The 14,662-nt window shown below is 60.3% G+C and overlaps 1 protein-coding gene across 2 annotated transcripts in view; it reads left to right on the top strand.

Moving 5' to 3' along the window:
* Positions 1 to 14,662, top strand: part of GDPD5 (glycerophosphodiester phosphodiesterase domain containing 5) — an 84,027-nt gene that overhangs the window by 44,936 nt on the left and 24,429 nt on the right. For both annotated transcript variants that reach the window (XM_047754207.1, XM_047754208.1), the window contains exon 4: positions 12,270 to 12,373. In XM_047754207.1, the coding sequence (XP_047610163.1) occupies positions 12,270 to 12,373 (104 nt within the window). The remainder of the gene's footprint in view (positions 1 to 12,269; positions 12,374 to 14,662) is intronic.

Raw genomic sequence — 14,662 nt, 5'->3', positions numbered from 1 at the left:
GGTGAGGGACAGAATGCTGCTGGACTGAGGCAGGAGCCTGAGGTCATGACCCCCCCAGTGGTGAGAAGCAGGTTCCATCTGGTGGGCACCTGGCCGGACTCATCGCCACGTCTGCGCAGTAGCACAGAGGAGGCAAGGGAGGGGAGGGGGCCTGCCCAGGGCCACCCAGCAGGTCCCTGCCCAGGACAGCCTTTTATGTGGACCTAGGGTCTCCTCTCAGTGGACCAGGCTGTGTGATCAGGAGTCAGGCAGCCTCAAGTTCAAATTGTACCTACCTGACTTTGAGCTTCTCATCTGTGAAATAATGCACATCCCCCTCAGAGCTTCTGGGTGGATGGCGGGTGGCAGGACATGGAGTGGCCAGCACTGGCCGTGACTGGCCCGTAAGACAAGTCATTCCCACACACCGTGGCTCGGCCTCCCCGGCTCTGACGTGGAAGAGGGGTTCAGAATTCCCTCTGCTTTGCTCTGAGCTCCATTCTCCCCTGAGATGGTGGAGGGAGGCAGCGGGGCCTCCGCGTGTCAGGAAGGCAGGACCTCGCAGTCCCCAGGCACCTGGGGGCCTGTCTGCGTGCAGGGCACCGAGCTGAGTGCTGTCACACAGCTGCTCGTGTTGCTCCCAAGCCCATGAGCTCAGTGTCATCACTGCCCCTTCACACGTGGAAACGGAAGCCAGGGACGTCCGTGGTGGGGCTGAGGTCACACAGCCTTAGAGGGGCAGAGCTGGGATGCAGCCCTGCGTGGTGTGGGTCCCGTGCTCTCGGTGGGACTGGGGTGGGAAGAGAGCTGAGGCTGAGCGAGGGAGGAAGGATGGCCGAGCGCCCAAGCAGGAAGCCCTTGGCCGTCGGAGGAGACACTGGAGGAAGGCAAACATCTCCGGGCACCTGACACCTCTTGGTGGCCCGGGGCCAGGCCATCACAGGCTGTGCAGTCAGGAAGTGATGGGGACTGGTGTGGCCAGCGCAGGGCCCAGGGTGGAGGAAGTGGTGGGTTGATGCTGGTTTTGAGCTGACGGGGGGCCCACACCGTGCAGGCTCTGCAAATGCCAAGGCCTGGGGTGCCAGGTATGGGGCAGTGCAGGAGCTGCGGGCCACGAGCCAGCTTGGCTGGGAGAGGGGAGAGGGTTAGCGGCAGCCCGGGGTGGCGGGGCCTGTGCACGGCTCGTGGAGCTCACCTCAGGCAACCCGAGCCTCCCAGCTAAGGAGGGGCCTCCCCTGCCCTGTCACTCGTTCCTGCGTCGTTGTCACCTCCCTCTTGCTTCCTCGGTTCCAGGCTCTGCCAGCTGCCCCTTCTCTCTGTCACTCACTCGCCTCCCTCCTTTGTCCCCAGTCCCTCCCCAGGACTGTGATGGGGGTCTGGGCTCCTGGCCTGACTCAGTGAAGGAAACAGCAATCTGGTGCTTCAAAGGCAGGCCTGGAGCAGAGAAGCTGCTGGATAAATGCTGCTGAGCGAGCTCAGAGCTCAGGTTGGGGCCTGAAAGGAGGGGCCCCTTGGGCCTGGGGGTGGAGGAGGTGCAAGGGGAAGGGGGGTCCAGCTTTGGGCCCATTCTTTCCTCACCCCCACCTTCCCCTCCTCCTTTGGGGACCCCACCCCTTCCCGCTCAGGCACTGCCTGCCCTCAGGACCCTTTGGGGAGCCTCTCGCTTCTCACAAGCCAGGGATGCCTAGGAGTCAAGTTCTTCCGTAAAGCTGCCCCCTGTGGGTCTCGTCTGTGCAGCGGGGTGACGGATGGACAGGCGGTGAGTCACTTCACGCTCGTCCCCAGGCTGGGAAAGAAATGGCAGAGTGAGACTAACCATGAACATGTATTGAGTACCTACTGTATGCAGGGAGCTCCTGGCTTCCAGGCCTTGTTATAACACCCCATGGGGCACGTTTCATTGTCATGCCCCATTTACAGTTGGAGACGTCAAGGCTCGAAGCCTGTCATCCCTGGAGTCTGTGATGGATTTGCAGCAAGAGCCAGAGGAGGAGGGACACGGGCGGGGAGACGGTGTGTTTCGAGCCCGGGTGTTTTTAAAGCAGAGCTTGCAAGGAGGAGAAAGGGCCTTGGGAAGTTGCCTGGTACAAAGAGCACTGGACTAGGAGCATTTGGGACAAGTTAGGGAGTGGCTTGAATGCCAGGCTGGGCACGCTCAGTGCATCCCTGGTGAAGAGCTGGCCCTGTGCTGCTGGAATGGGTCCTGTGGAGGGAGGACGGGGTGTGGGGCAGGGAGCTTAGGAAGGAGCCCCCTTCTCTCCATCCAGGCTGGTCTCCTTCCTTCCTGCCCCCTCCCCATCCGTCCCCACCCCCTCCAACCCTCTGCACACACTGTCCCCTCCCCCCAGGACACACACTTGACAAATAAGGAAACAGGAAGCTGAGGATCAGAGAGGTGAAATGACCTCTTCTCCTGCTCCCAGCACCAGGGGAGTGGAGCAGCCTGGCAGTGAGGAAGGGGAAGCAGAAGCTTTTTAGAACCGGGGGTAATTAATTGGTTGTCGTCTGTGACTCACTACTCTGAGACTGCCAGTTACGGATGGGGTAGGACGGAAGATGGTTCCCAGGCCATTCCCACAGGGCCCCTGAAGACCGAGCAACGGTGGGAGGCAGCACAGTGTCAAAACCAGCCTCTCTGTAGCAAGAAGGATGTAGGGCAGATGCCTGGAGGAACTTCCAGCCCGAGACAGTGAAGGGGACAGACCGTGACCGTGACCTCTCTTGCATGTCTGCAGGACGTTTGCCGTTTGAAGGGTGCTTTAAGCGTGCTCTGACCCCCTCCAACTTAGACATGGGGCTCCAGGAAGAGGAAGTGATTCATTCAAGCCGAGTTGAAGGCATGGCTTGAACTGTCCCTGTTTGCACCTCCAGTCCCATGGCCTCTCCCCTGTTCCACACCATTCTTGTCTGGGATGCACCAGTTACTTATTCAATCAACAAACCCGTCCTGATACCTGCCCTGGGTCCAGGGATCATAGGTTTATCAAACCTGGTTCCTCCTTCCCCTGAAGGGCTCCCAGGCAGGTGGGGAGCAGAGGAGAACCGACATCCAGACCACCCAGCGTGATCGCTGCAGAGGCCCAGGGACGTCCCACCCCAGCCGGAAAGCCTGCCTGAGCTGGTGTCAGAGTTAGCCCTTCACGTCAGCCAGAGTGGGGAGTGTTCAAGGCAGGGAGCTGAGAGTCATGAGTGAGGTGTGTTTGGGAACTGAAAGCCAACCGGCCGGTGTGGCTCTGGGGCGGGGAGAGGGAGAGGAAGGGGAGCGTGTGGCCAAGGGGGCTCAGCTGGAGGCCGCGCCAGGGACCCTGCCCTCTGTCCCTGGCGGCGAGAGCCCAGCTGGACTCGGGCTGTGCGAGGACACTGGTTCAATCCTAGAGAATGTGCTGAGGGCCTCGAGTGCAGGTGGGGAGGGAGGGAGCCAGGCGAGAAAGGCTGAGGCCTCAACTAGGGCAGGAGTCCGCACAGAGGTAGCAAAGAGAGGGGTTGCAGAGACATTGGAAGGCGCACTTAGCAGACAGGCGGTGGAAGAGCTGCTGCTCGGTCATCCCCTGATGTCCATCTGGCGCTTGAGGCCCGTCCTGGAGACCAGAGACCGTGCCGTGCGCAGGAGGCGTGGTCTCAGCAGCGTCCGGGGGGACAGGGACAGGATCAATCTCTCCCCACCCCCCAACCGCCAGCCACTGACAGCGGGAGCCCCTCCCAGCGTGGCCGGAAGACACCTGCTGTGGGGAAGCCCATCAGCCCCCTTCAGCCCGGCTCCCCCGCCCCCCCGCCATCCCAGGGTAACCTCCCGCACACTTTCCCAGGATGCCCTCCACTCCACTGTCCCCTCTGCCGGCCCTGCCTGCTCTCTGGTCTCTGCCTCGAGGCTGGTGGCATGTCTGTTCCTCTAGGAAGAGCCGGCCTCCTTCCCCTGGGCTCCCGCAGCACCTCGGGCCTGGGCTGCCCGTGTGGGTTGTGACTTTCTGTTTCCCCCACTGGCTCAGAAGCAGGGTCTGGCCCAGAGGAGGGCCTCAGGCCAGGCGGGGAAGGGTGACTGAGCCGGTGAGTTAAAGCGCAAGTGAGGGTGCCGGTGAGGGTGGAGGGGCCGGACCCCCGCAGCGCTCCTCTGTGAGCTCCCGGATGAGCTCAGGTGGCCGGGAGAGTGCGGGTGTATGCTGCATTCCGGGCGCCTGGCTATGGCGGGCAGGGAGGGGCCGACTTGGCCCAGGGACGTCCTCGGCCACCCTTGGAGCTGGGGTCGTGCAGGAGGAGGGGTGAGTTTCCCAGCTGGGTCCCAACTTCCTGTCCTGTCAATGCTGTGTGGGCCCGTGACGGGGATATGGGGTGGGGGGTGAGTGGCTCTCACTCGGGAATCAAGGTGATCTCCCTGGAGGAAGCAGCCTTTGCGATGGGCTCCAGGAGGTAACTGGAGTCGGCCAGAGGCACCTGGCTGGGGGAGCCGCGGCCTGAACTCTACCCTCCCTCCTCTGGCCACGTAGCGTGTGACCTTAGGCAAAGCCAGACCCTCTCAGCTTGCTTGTGGGTTAGGAGCAGGTGCAAACCCATGCCCCAAGGATCCAGGTAGGTAACACATACCAGCGTGTCTCCCGTCCTGAACAAGACAGGCCACTGTTTCAGCACGTCCTCCCTACAAACTTTCAAAGGACGGCTCTTCCCTTCTCTGGTGCTTCTGGGGGAAAAGGGACCCAGCAGGTCCCAGAGGAGCTGCCTGAGCTTCAGTTCTCCCACTTCTAAGCTGGAGATGATAAGACCCATTTAAGCCTGTAAACCTTGCAGGGTTGCCATGAGGATAGGAAAATGGGAGATGATATTATTGCATCCACGAGAGAGAGCTGGCAGAGGCCCGGTTATTGCAGCGCAGGGAGCTGAGGCTTTATCGCTGCAATAAAGCCAGGCTGTCTCTGTACCCTGCCCAGCTCTCCTCTCTGAATGGCATTGAGGGTGCCTGGCATGGCGATGCCACGCTCCAGGGGAAATGGTTCTGCTCTCGTTCATGACCTCTGTGACAACCTTGAGTGTCTGCTTAGGGAGCGTGGATGGGGCAGGGGTTGATGGGCCTCAGCAGGCGACTCTGGCCCCTTACCACCCCGTGGCCTTGGCCTTGGCCTTGGCAGGGCCTCTGCTGGACACTGGGATAATCCCTCCTAAGGGCCCCCAGACCTTCTGCTCAGGCCTCCCAGCGGCTGATGCAACCCACAGGGTGGGTGGGGAGGCACGGGGCGCTCCAGGCTGAGGCTGGTTTCCTTCTCCTGCCTAATGAGCCACTCGGAGTGCACCCCAGCAGATGCAAGGCAGACAGAGGCCTAATTGCCCGGCTCTCTGTAGCCCAGAAAAATAAATCCAGCCTCTTAGGCTGTCAGGAACTGACTGGGGAGGCGGCGGGGGCCGGGGTGGGGGGGGATTTTAATCCCTTTCCCTGCTCAGCACTAATGCTGCGATGATCCATCTCATACCTCCCTCCCTCGGCTGCCCCCTCCCCCAAATCTCCTGGGTCAGGACCGCAGTAATCCTGCCAGGGCCGCCAGCTCTCTCCTCACCCTCTTCCCAGATGGCATTCTTCAGGCCCCCCCCTCCCCCGCCCCGTGTGGAACTTGGCCAGGGTGAAACAGGCTGATGGCTGGAGGGGCTGGCATGCCCAGGGTCCAGCCTGCAGGGGGCGGGCAGGCTCTGTGGGGCACTCCGGTCTCTCTCCAGTCTCTGCAAGGCTGTGTGGTGCTGCCTCTGGGGCCCAAAGCAGAGCCAGGACCACAGGAGTGGCTCGGGGAGCAGAGCTCCGCCACGCGGAAGGAGTCGTGCCAGGCAGAGCCAGCACACGCGGAAGAGTTGCCTTGAGACAGACTGGAAACCTAGAAACAAGCCACGCGCATCTGAGAGCGTGCTGTGTGCTGGGTGATCGGGGAAATTATCACACATACCACAAACTGTATCGGGGCAGCCGAAGCATCCATTTGGTGAGAGTAAAATTAGATCCCTGTCTCTTACCTTGAATCAGAAGATATTCCAGATGGATTAAATGTTTTTTTCCTATTTTTAAGCTCCTCTTTTTTTTTTTTTTTTTCCCTCTTTGGGAAGGAAGTACACATTTGTTAAGAAATTTCAAATGACTTGGAAAGATGTATGGAAAAAGAAATTCTAATCTTCCTGCTTAAAGTGAAGGCTTTCCAGCCTCTCTCCATACATACATAGGAAGCTATGGATAGATGAGTGGATTACAGATTTCAGTGTAAGCAGTGAGAAGTTATCAGTGTAAAACATGAGTGAAGTATATAATTGCGGGCCACCTTCCTTAAACATGATACCAAAGCAAAAACTTATAAAGGAAAGAAGGATACATTTGACTACATAAAATTTTAATTTCTCCTTTTTTGGCTACACCCATGGCATATGGATATTCCTGGGCCAAGGATCAAATCTGAGCGGCGACCTATGCCACAGCTGCAACAACACTGGATCCTTAACCCACTGTGCCGGACCGGGGATCAAACCTGCACCTTGCAGCGACCTGAACCGCTGCGGAGACAATGCCAGATCCTTAACTGGCTGTGCCACAGCAGGAACTCCCTAACATTTAAATTTTTATACAAAAAGCATGAAAAACAAAATTAAAGTCAACCAATAGAAGAAAAAATAGACAATCTCTATGAAAGTTAATACTCTAACACAGAGAAAGTTTTTATAAGCCCTCAAGAAAGGAAGCCAGTTGCCCCAAACCAAAGAAAGCTGCCAGGCTTGGTGCCTTTGAACCTTCCACTCCTCCCCTCCTCCCTTATCTTGTCATTCCAGTAAATGGCATTCCTTTCAGCTTCGATGCAGGCATCTCCTCCTCCAGGAAGCCCCCCGGACCATCCCTGCCCCCGTAACCGGCAGCGTGCTCCTGAGCTGCCCACACTCGCCCCATGCGCCGCAGCCGCTTCTAGGATCGGCGTTGCCTGCTGGCAGCTTAGTTGTCTGTGCAGGTTTGTTCAGAGCGGAGTCCGGGCCCGACCTGTCTCCCAGGGTCCAGGGCTCGGCATGTGTGTAGAATGACTGGCAGAGAGTAGCGATGAGGTCGTGGAGGATGCTGAAGTTGAGTTTAGTTTGGTGTGGGTGTGAACTGGCAGGCTGGGGAGGGGGGGGTCACATTAAAATTTTTTTTTTTAACCAAATGGATGTCCAGATGTCCCAGCACCCTCCACCGAGTTCTCCATCCTTTCTGCACTAATTTACCTGGAACTAATCCTGCGTCCATGCTTCCAGGCCTTTCCCCATCTTGGGGTCTCAGCTTCTTGTTTTCTTACTTGGACCTATAGAAGAGGAGGCAAGCTGATCTCTGAAATCTTTTCCAAGTCAAATTCCAGGGCTCCTGCCCTGCACTGCTTGAGCCTTGCTGTGTGACCTTGGGCCGGGCCTTGCCCCGCTGAGCCACTTCCCTCCTTGGTCAGACAGGGATAATTACATGTCCTGCTCCTTGTCGTTTGGGGGCAGTTGGATAAGCTGAGGCACCCAGACCTGGGTTTGAATTCTGGCTCCGTCATTACGTTTGCCCTTCGTGACCTTGGGCAAGTCACTTCCCCTCTCTGAGCCCTGGTTTTCCCTGGCTATTCCGTCGGCTTTGCAGAGCCTTGGAGGCGCTGGAATGAGATGGAGCTAGCGGAGGGCCCTTTGGGGTAGCTCACTCCGAAGTGCTCGCACAAGGCTGTCACCTGTAGCCAGCGGTGCGGGGCCGGGGTCTTCCTTCATCCGGGCCCGCTCCTAGGACTGCAGCCTGAAGAGCCGGGCCTGACCTCTGGGCGCCGCTGACCGCGGCACCCACCCCGGGGTGGAGGGGGCGATCTGCCCGGCGTCCTCAGCAGCGGGAGCGATGTGATACAGGGCAGGGGGCGGGGAAGACGTGATCGCCGTCTTGCATAATTAAAGGGCTGTCAGACGCGGAATGATAATTATAGGAACGGTCGTGGATTTGGCAACTCACAGCTTACATCTGTAATTGCCTTCGAGCCTGGCAGCCCTCCCGTGAGGTAGCGGTGATGTCACCCCCACAAGCAGCGGAGGAAGCCGAGGCTCGAGGTCCTGAGGGGCTGGCCCGTGGCCACGCGGCCAGTGGTAGGAGGGCAGGGGCTTAAAATCCAGCGCTCGGTTGTATCCCTGCCCCTGCGCTGTGGCCATCCGCCCCCAGTGTTCTTGCCCTTTTGCTGGACTTGTTCTGTGTGGTAGCAGAGAACCAGCGGCAGGGCGGCAGCTGCAGAGCCAGATTTCAGTTGCAACGCGGGGAGGGATGGAGGCGAGGAGAACTTAACACCTGCCACCCTGCCAGTGCCAGACGTCTCCGTCCAGCACTGCCACCCCTTTTGACGGGGCAGGAAGGCGGCGCTGGGGGAGGATACAGCAGGAATTCTCCAAGGTCACCCGTTTAGCAGGTGGCCGGTCTGGGATTCACACTAAACTCCCAAACGCAGCCGGCCTCTCCAGTCCGGAGGGGGCCAGGCAGCATCCAGAGGGATCGTGCTCATCCCGGGAGCTGTGGGAGCAGAAGAGGGCAAAGCTCCTGTCCTGGAGGCCGCAGAGCAGAGGCGGTCTCTGCCCCTGGGTGCCAGGCAGGGAGCCGGAGTCCAGCAGCACAGCTCTGGCTCCCAGGGCGCGTCCGAAGTCTGTGATAGAGCCAAGGGCAGGGAGGTGGCTCCTGCGCAGGGGCTGACCCAACGCAGATTTCAGGTCCAGGTTATTTTAGAGACCCAGGGAAGGTGCTCCAGACCCTATGGGGACAGTGCGAGCAGCATCCTGGCCTGGGGCCAGGTCTGGGGCCAGCACCCGGAGGCAGCAGGGCCAGCGCACACACGTCCTGGTGCTCTGTGACCCTGTGAGCCCAGCTGCTAATAAGCGCTCTCTCTGGTTCATCTCTGAATGCAGAAGGCCCCAGGGCAGGACAGGACAGAGGTGAGAGGGGTAAGGAAGAAACAGGAAAGCCAGTGGAAGAAGTTGGCCCACAGTTGCCTGGCATGGGATGGAGGCGGCGGGTGAGAACAGAATGAGATGGGTGGAGCTGGGGCCTTTGGGGCTTTTGCCACCACCACCCCTGGAACAGGGATGGAGCCGCCTACCCCGTTCACAGCCAGGGGTCCGGGCTGGCTGGCTCATCCCCTCCCCAGCTGCTCTCGGCCTCTTCCTCTTTCCTCCGTGGCTGGTCTGCTCAGGGGCCACCTGAGCTTTGTCTTCTTCCTGGGTGGCCACCAGGCTCTGAAAGGAAGGGGCTGGGGTGTCACAACAGCTGCTTCCCTCGCTTCCCTGAGGCCCTCGGGCTCAGCCTGAGGATAAATGTGGAGTTGGATGACGTCCTCGTCCCCTGGTGCCCCGAGGCTTCCCTGCATCCCCATCTGCTCCGCACGCCGCATCTGAGCACCACCCTGTGCTCTGAGGATGTGGGCCCAGGGTGTGCAGATACCTCAGCCATCCCTGCCCCGAGGGAGTCCTCAACCCAGAGCACTGTCCCTTATTATGCACCTACTGTATGCCGCTTGTCATACATCATCCAGTTTAACACCCACCCTCGGGGGGGCGGGGGTAACAGGCCCATCATACAGGTGAGAAAACTAAGGCTCGGGGGATGTCTCCCTCTTGGCCTGCGCTCTTTCTGCCTCCACGATTTAGAATGTGGGTGCAGGGCAAACGGGGGGTACAAGCGTCTGTGCCGAGGCTGTCAGGGAAGGGAGGTCTTGGGGGCTGGAGGGACAGGAGAGCTTCCCGAAGGAGGAGAAGGCTTGGCCTAGGAGGTGGACCCCAGCGAGAGGTGAGAGGAGTCCAGGGGGCCAGCCTGGGCCTGGGATCACCATGCTTGGGCCCCAGAGGCCAAGGGCGGGTCTGGAGAGGGCGGCGTGGGGCTTGGGGATCCCCTGCTCCTGGGACACCTGCATTCGGTCCCACCCCGACTCCTCCCGCCCTCGGTCACCGTGTGTATGCGCTCAGCCTCTGACTCACACACAGCCAGATCGAGCCTCTGTGCGGGTTCGAAGGCGCCCCTTCCCTGGGGCTCCTGACCGGCACCTGCTGGAGGAGGGTTGTGACAAATGCGCATGTCGGCAGTGAGGAGCCACGATGCGATGCGAGGGGACTTCCTGGTGCTGAGGTCTGTCTGCCTCCTGCTCAGCCGTGTGCACGGCCCTTCTCTGAGACCCGGAGTCTCCATGTGCTCTCAGATGGGGTCCAGACCCAGGCTCTGCGCAGACTGTGGGAGGTGCCGCAGGGCCAGGGGCGCCGCCATCTCCCCAGTGTGGCCATGGCCTCGCAGCCTGCATCTCTGGAGCAGGGCCAGGCCGCTCTCCTGCAGTACATCCTTGTCTTCCTGACAGGGACCATTAGCGCCACTGGGAGCCGCTTTGTCAGTGGAACTGCTCCCTGGGCCACTTCCTCCCTGGTTCCTGGCTTCACCTCCCCTTTCTTCCAGCCCCTGCCGTTCAGTGTTTTCCTCTGATTGTTCTTAGAGTGACCTGCCGCCTCTGTCCCCACGATGGCTGGGGCCTCTTCATCCCCATCTGCAGGCACGCTGTGGCCACGGAGCCTCCGGCAGCTCCCGGGACCTGCATCCCTGGGTAGCCTCCAGCCCCCGCTCGTGCCTGGTTCTAGAGATGGGGTCATAGTTCCTCGTTACGTAGGCCCTGCCCCCACCCTGCCGTTCCCTGGGTGCCTCACCCCCTGCCCCCTCTAATCTTGTCACCTGGCCAGTTCCTAGAGGTGGCACCTTACAGCTCTGCATTCTTGTTCGTAGAATGACCTGCCTGGTTCCATGTCAGGATCCCTGCTCCCCGCCCCGCGTCAGCATCTGGCCAAGTGAGGACAGTGGCCCTTGGTGCACAGGATCCTGTCCGCTGTGGGCCCTCCTGACATCCGCATCTTAACTGCCCCCGGATCCTGCATCACACGTCACCATAGGACACCCCCCCAAGTACCTGTGACGGGTTCTCTACCTGCCAGTGTCCCTGCAGCTATTTCCCCGATGACCTCCACGTGGCGGCCTGGGACAGGACCCATCACCGGCCGAGGCTCACCCTCCCCCGGCCCTTCTCAGAACCTTGTTTTCTGCCCAGAAGCCTCGCCCCTGCTGAGGGCGAGCGATCCCTGGAGTCAGATGGCCTCTCACGGCTGCTGGCCCGCGGTTCACAAGACCAGGGGGCTCCTCTGTGGGGATCGGGCGGTGAGACCCAGTGAAATCTCTCCTGGGTGGGCGCACAGGTGCCCTTTCACCATCGAATCTGTCTTAAGTTACCACCAACCTGGGAATATGAAGACCCCCCGTCTCCGAGGTGCTCACAGTGTAGCAGGGGAGACGGACATAAACAGGGATGGTTCTAGAACTGCGCATCTGTCCATAAGTGACGTGGCTCAGCAGTGACAGAAGCTCTGAGGAGGTGGGATTCATGTCCCTGGGACAGGAAAGACCTCAGGGGTGGGGTTGTCTTCTGGACCAGAGAGGAGCCGAGCTTTTGGTGAACCGGGGTTAGAACCAGCATGCCTAGTTGGCTGCCCAGCGCAGGAAGGGTCAGAGAGGCCTGGGGGGCTGCAGGCAGCGTGGCAGAGGAGGGATGCTGGGCTTGCCGGGCCCCCGGCCTCTCGGGGTGGGGGCGGCCTTGCTTCTGTCCTGCTGGGCCCCCTTCAAGGGCTGTCGTTTGTTCTGATGACTTCAGCACTTTGCGGAGAGCAGGATATTCCAAGGCTGTAGTGCTTCTGAGATAAGGGGAGGATGAATGCAGGGACAAGCCAAGGACCCAGCCGGAAGTGCCCGCAGAGCTCTGGGGAAGCAGCCCCACACCCCACCCTACCCCTGCAGGAGGCAGAGGGCCGGCTCCTGCAGCCCGGGGTGCGGGAGGCGCCAAGTCCTCAAGCCTAGAGGCTGCTCTTGAACCCTCCCGTAACTTGCTGTGCAATGTGGGTATTGGGGTACCTGTACCACGAGCAGAACTCGGGAAGGACACCGGCTCTGCAGGCCCATGTGATGAGGGGAGGAGATGAGAGAATGTGACCCTCAGACTGCAGGTCACCCTTCCAGGGCAAAGGCTCAGGCAGATGTGGCCTTTGCTCCTGGAGACCCGTGCACACTGCAAGGGCCTCAGGCTGCATCGCAAAGGGCCCAACTCCAGCTCCCCACCCTTGTGTGCTGTTGGACAGGCCACTCCACTCTCTGAGCCTCAGGTCCTGCCGTGAGGAGGGCAGTAACCCTGCCTGGCAGCTGGGCTGCGTCGCGGGGGTCCTTCTGGGTGGAGGCGCCTGAGGGACCAGCCCTGCCCCGCTTGACCGCTCCCCTCGCTCTGCCCCTGCAGTGGGAGCGCCTCTGGTTCCTGCTCCTCACCCTCACCTTCGGCCTCACACTCACCTGGCTCTACTTCTGGTGGGAGGTCCACAATGACTACGACGAATTCAACTGGTGAGTGGGTACGGGACCGCGGGGCTGGGCGTCGGCATCCACTGGCTGGAGTCGGGGGCGCGGGGGGTGGTGGAGGGAGTTGAGCATCTCTTCCAGGCTGGTCCTCAGGGCTCTGCCACCACTGGCCACCAGCTCTCTGTACAGACTTGAGGGTGCGGTCCCCTGGAGGGAAGAAGGGCTTGGCAGGAGCTGAGACCCGCTCGGGAGCACAGGAAGCCCCTTCCTGGTGCTGCTGTCACGGAGGATGGGAATGTCGATGGGGGCTGGGGCCTCTAGACCCCTTCGCAGACAGAACTCCAAGGCCCAGAGAGACCAAGGCCTCAGCACGGGGGGGGGGGGCCCAGACCCCAGGACCCCAGCTCCCTGAGCAGGGCCTTGGGCAGGGCTGGCAGGTGCTGTGGTTCCAGGACAGCTCGGGGCCTTTGTGGGCACCAGCCGTGGGTCCAAGGGCAGAGCTGAGGCTGGCACCTGGGTGCCTGAGGGCACCTGCTTCTCTCCCCTCCGCCCTCGTTGCCTGCCTCTGTCAGACAGTGAAAGGCGTGAGAAGAGGAAAGGTTCCCCATTGACAGGCGGGGGAACTCAGGCCCAAGGTCACAGTCGGGGGGGGGGGCAGAGCCGGGGCCTGGCAGCCAGTGCTCCCCACTCCCAGCGCTGTGTTTTCCTTTTGGCTAGAAGTGCAGCTCGCTGTGACCAGGGCCACACGAAGTGTGAGTCCTGTCCGGCTCCTTTTCCTCTTCCGCAAAGTGGGCTAACTGACCTCCTCAGGTCTTGCTGAGGATGAAGTGAGGTGATGGACGTGGAAGGGTTCCTAGCTCCCCGAAACCTGAGGGCTGCTTCCTGGGAGGCCGAATTTCTGGCTGGAAGGTGGCCGTAATGTTAGGATTTAGGGTTTCTGGACTCTGGGCTTCTAAAGGGCTGTGGTCCTAGGATTCTGTGATGCCAGGGCGGCTCCCCTCGTTGTGGCACTTAGCTGTGCTTCTGTTATTAATGAGCTCAATAAAGGACCGACCGGCCGCCAGCCGCTGCAGCCCAGCAGGATGAGCCGGGGCCCCAGCTGAGTCCCAGAGGTGGCCTCTGTCCTTTATTAAATGCCAGAAATCAATTATTCATCCTTGCAGGTATCCAAAGCACAGGCACTGACGTGGGCAAAGGGGAGCCGTCCCTGCTGGCCCCGACCGCAGACCTCGGGCCCTTCTGCCAAGCTGCCCAGAAGACCATCGGGTCCATCCCCATCACGTACAGAAGGGGAAACTAAGGCCCAGAGAGGGGCAGGACTCACCCATGGCCACACAGCCCGTTAGTACCAAATGCACATGCTGCGGACAGTCTGAGGAGACAGGCTCAGACAGGTTAAGTAGCCCTTCCAAAGTCACACAGTGAGATGCAGTCAGATCTAGGACAGGGACTGTATCGTGCTGGCCCCTGGGCTACCGCACTCTGCCCAGAGAGTGACCTGGCTGTCCCTGGACAGCTCAAGCAGAGGATGGATGCCTGCCCTGTGGGGGAGGCCTGCCCGGGACTTAGGGCTGGCCCCAAGACCCGCAGCTCCCTCAGCCTGCCACCTGCTGGGATCAGGAGGCCCTGGCCTGGCCCTCAGGGTCTAGCGAGCCTCTGGAAACAGCTCCTGCAGTAAGAGGAAGTGGTCACGGCTGGATGGGGAAAGCCAGGGAGGGACCATCCGGGCTGTCCAGCCGGCCAGGAGGGCTCTCTGCCAGAGGGAGGGCCAGGTGGAGCCAGAATACCTTGCAGGATTAGCTATCGGGGCCAGGGCCGCCTCTCTTTGGGCCTTGGTTTCCACAACAGTTTCTTCCTGGAATCTGAGGCGAGGCCAGGGGAGGACACGTGCCCTGTAGTGTCCTCCTGGGGTCTCCCCGCCCAGCCCCCCTCCATCCCCCCCCGCCCATCCCCCGCCCCAGGCCCGAGGTGGCAGAGGCCTGAAGCTGCTGGCGCTGGCTCCAGTTCTGTGATGACACTGAGCAGGTGCTGCCTTCTCGGTGCCTCCGTTTCCCCAGTTGCACAGGGAGGAAGCACGCGGTTCAGTCTTTCTGGAGAGCAGCTAAGCAGGATCTATCAGGGGCCGTAAAAAGTTCATTCCCTTTGGCCCTGTGATTCTATCTGTAGGAGTCTATCCTTGGGAAATAATTAGCAATACAGAAAGGTATGTGCAAAAAAAGTGTTTGTGTTAATTTATAATAGTGAATAATTGGAAACTATTAATCGTCCTTAGTAGGAAGTTGGCTTCACGTGGTACATGAATTCAGTGACCGCGTGACTATTAAAAACGCCCAT

This window comes from Phacochoerus africanus, chromosome 11, assembly GCF_016906955.1.
Source record: "Phacochoerus africanus isolate WHEZ1 chromosome 11, ROS_Pafr_v1, whole genome shotgun sequence".
NCBI classification, from domain to species: domain Eukaryota; kingdom Metazoa; phylum Chordata; class Mammalia; order Artiodactyla; family Suidae; genus Phacochoerus; species Phacochoerus africanus.
The sequence above is the reverse complement of the archived record's forward strand: the minus strand, read 5'-3'. Positions and strand labels throughout refer to the sequence as shown.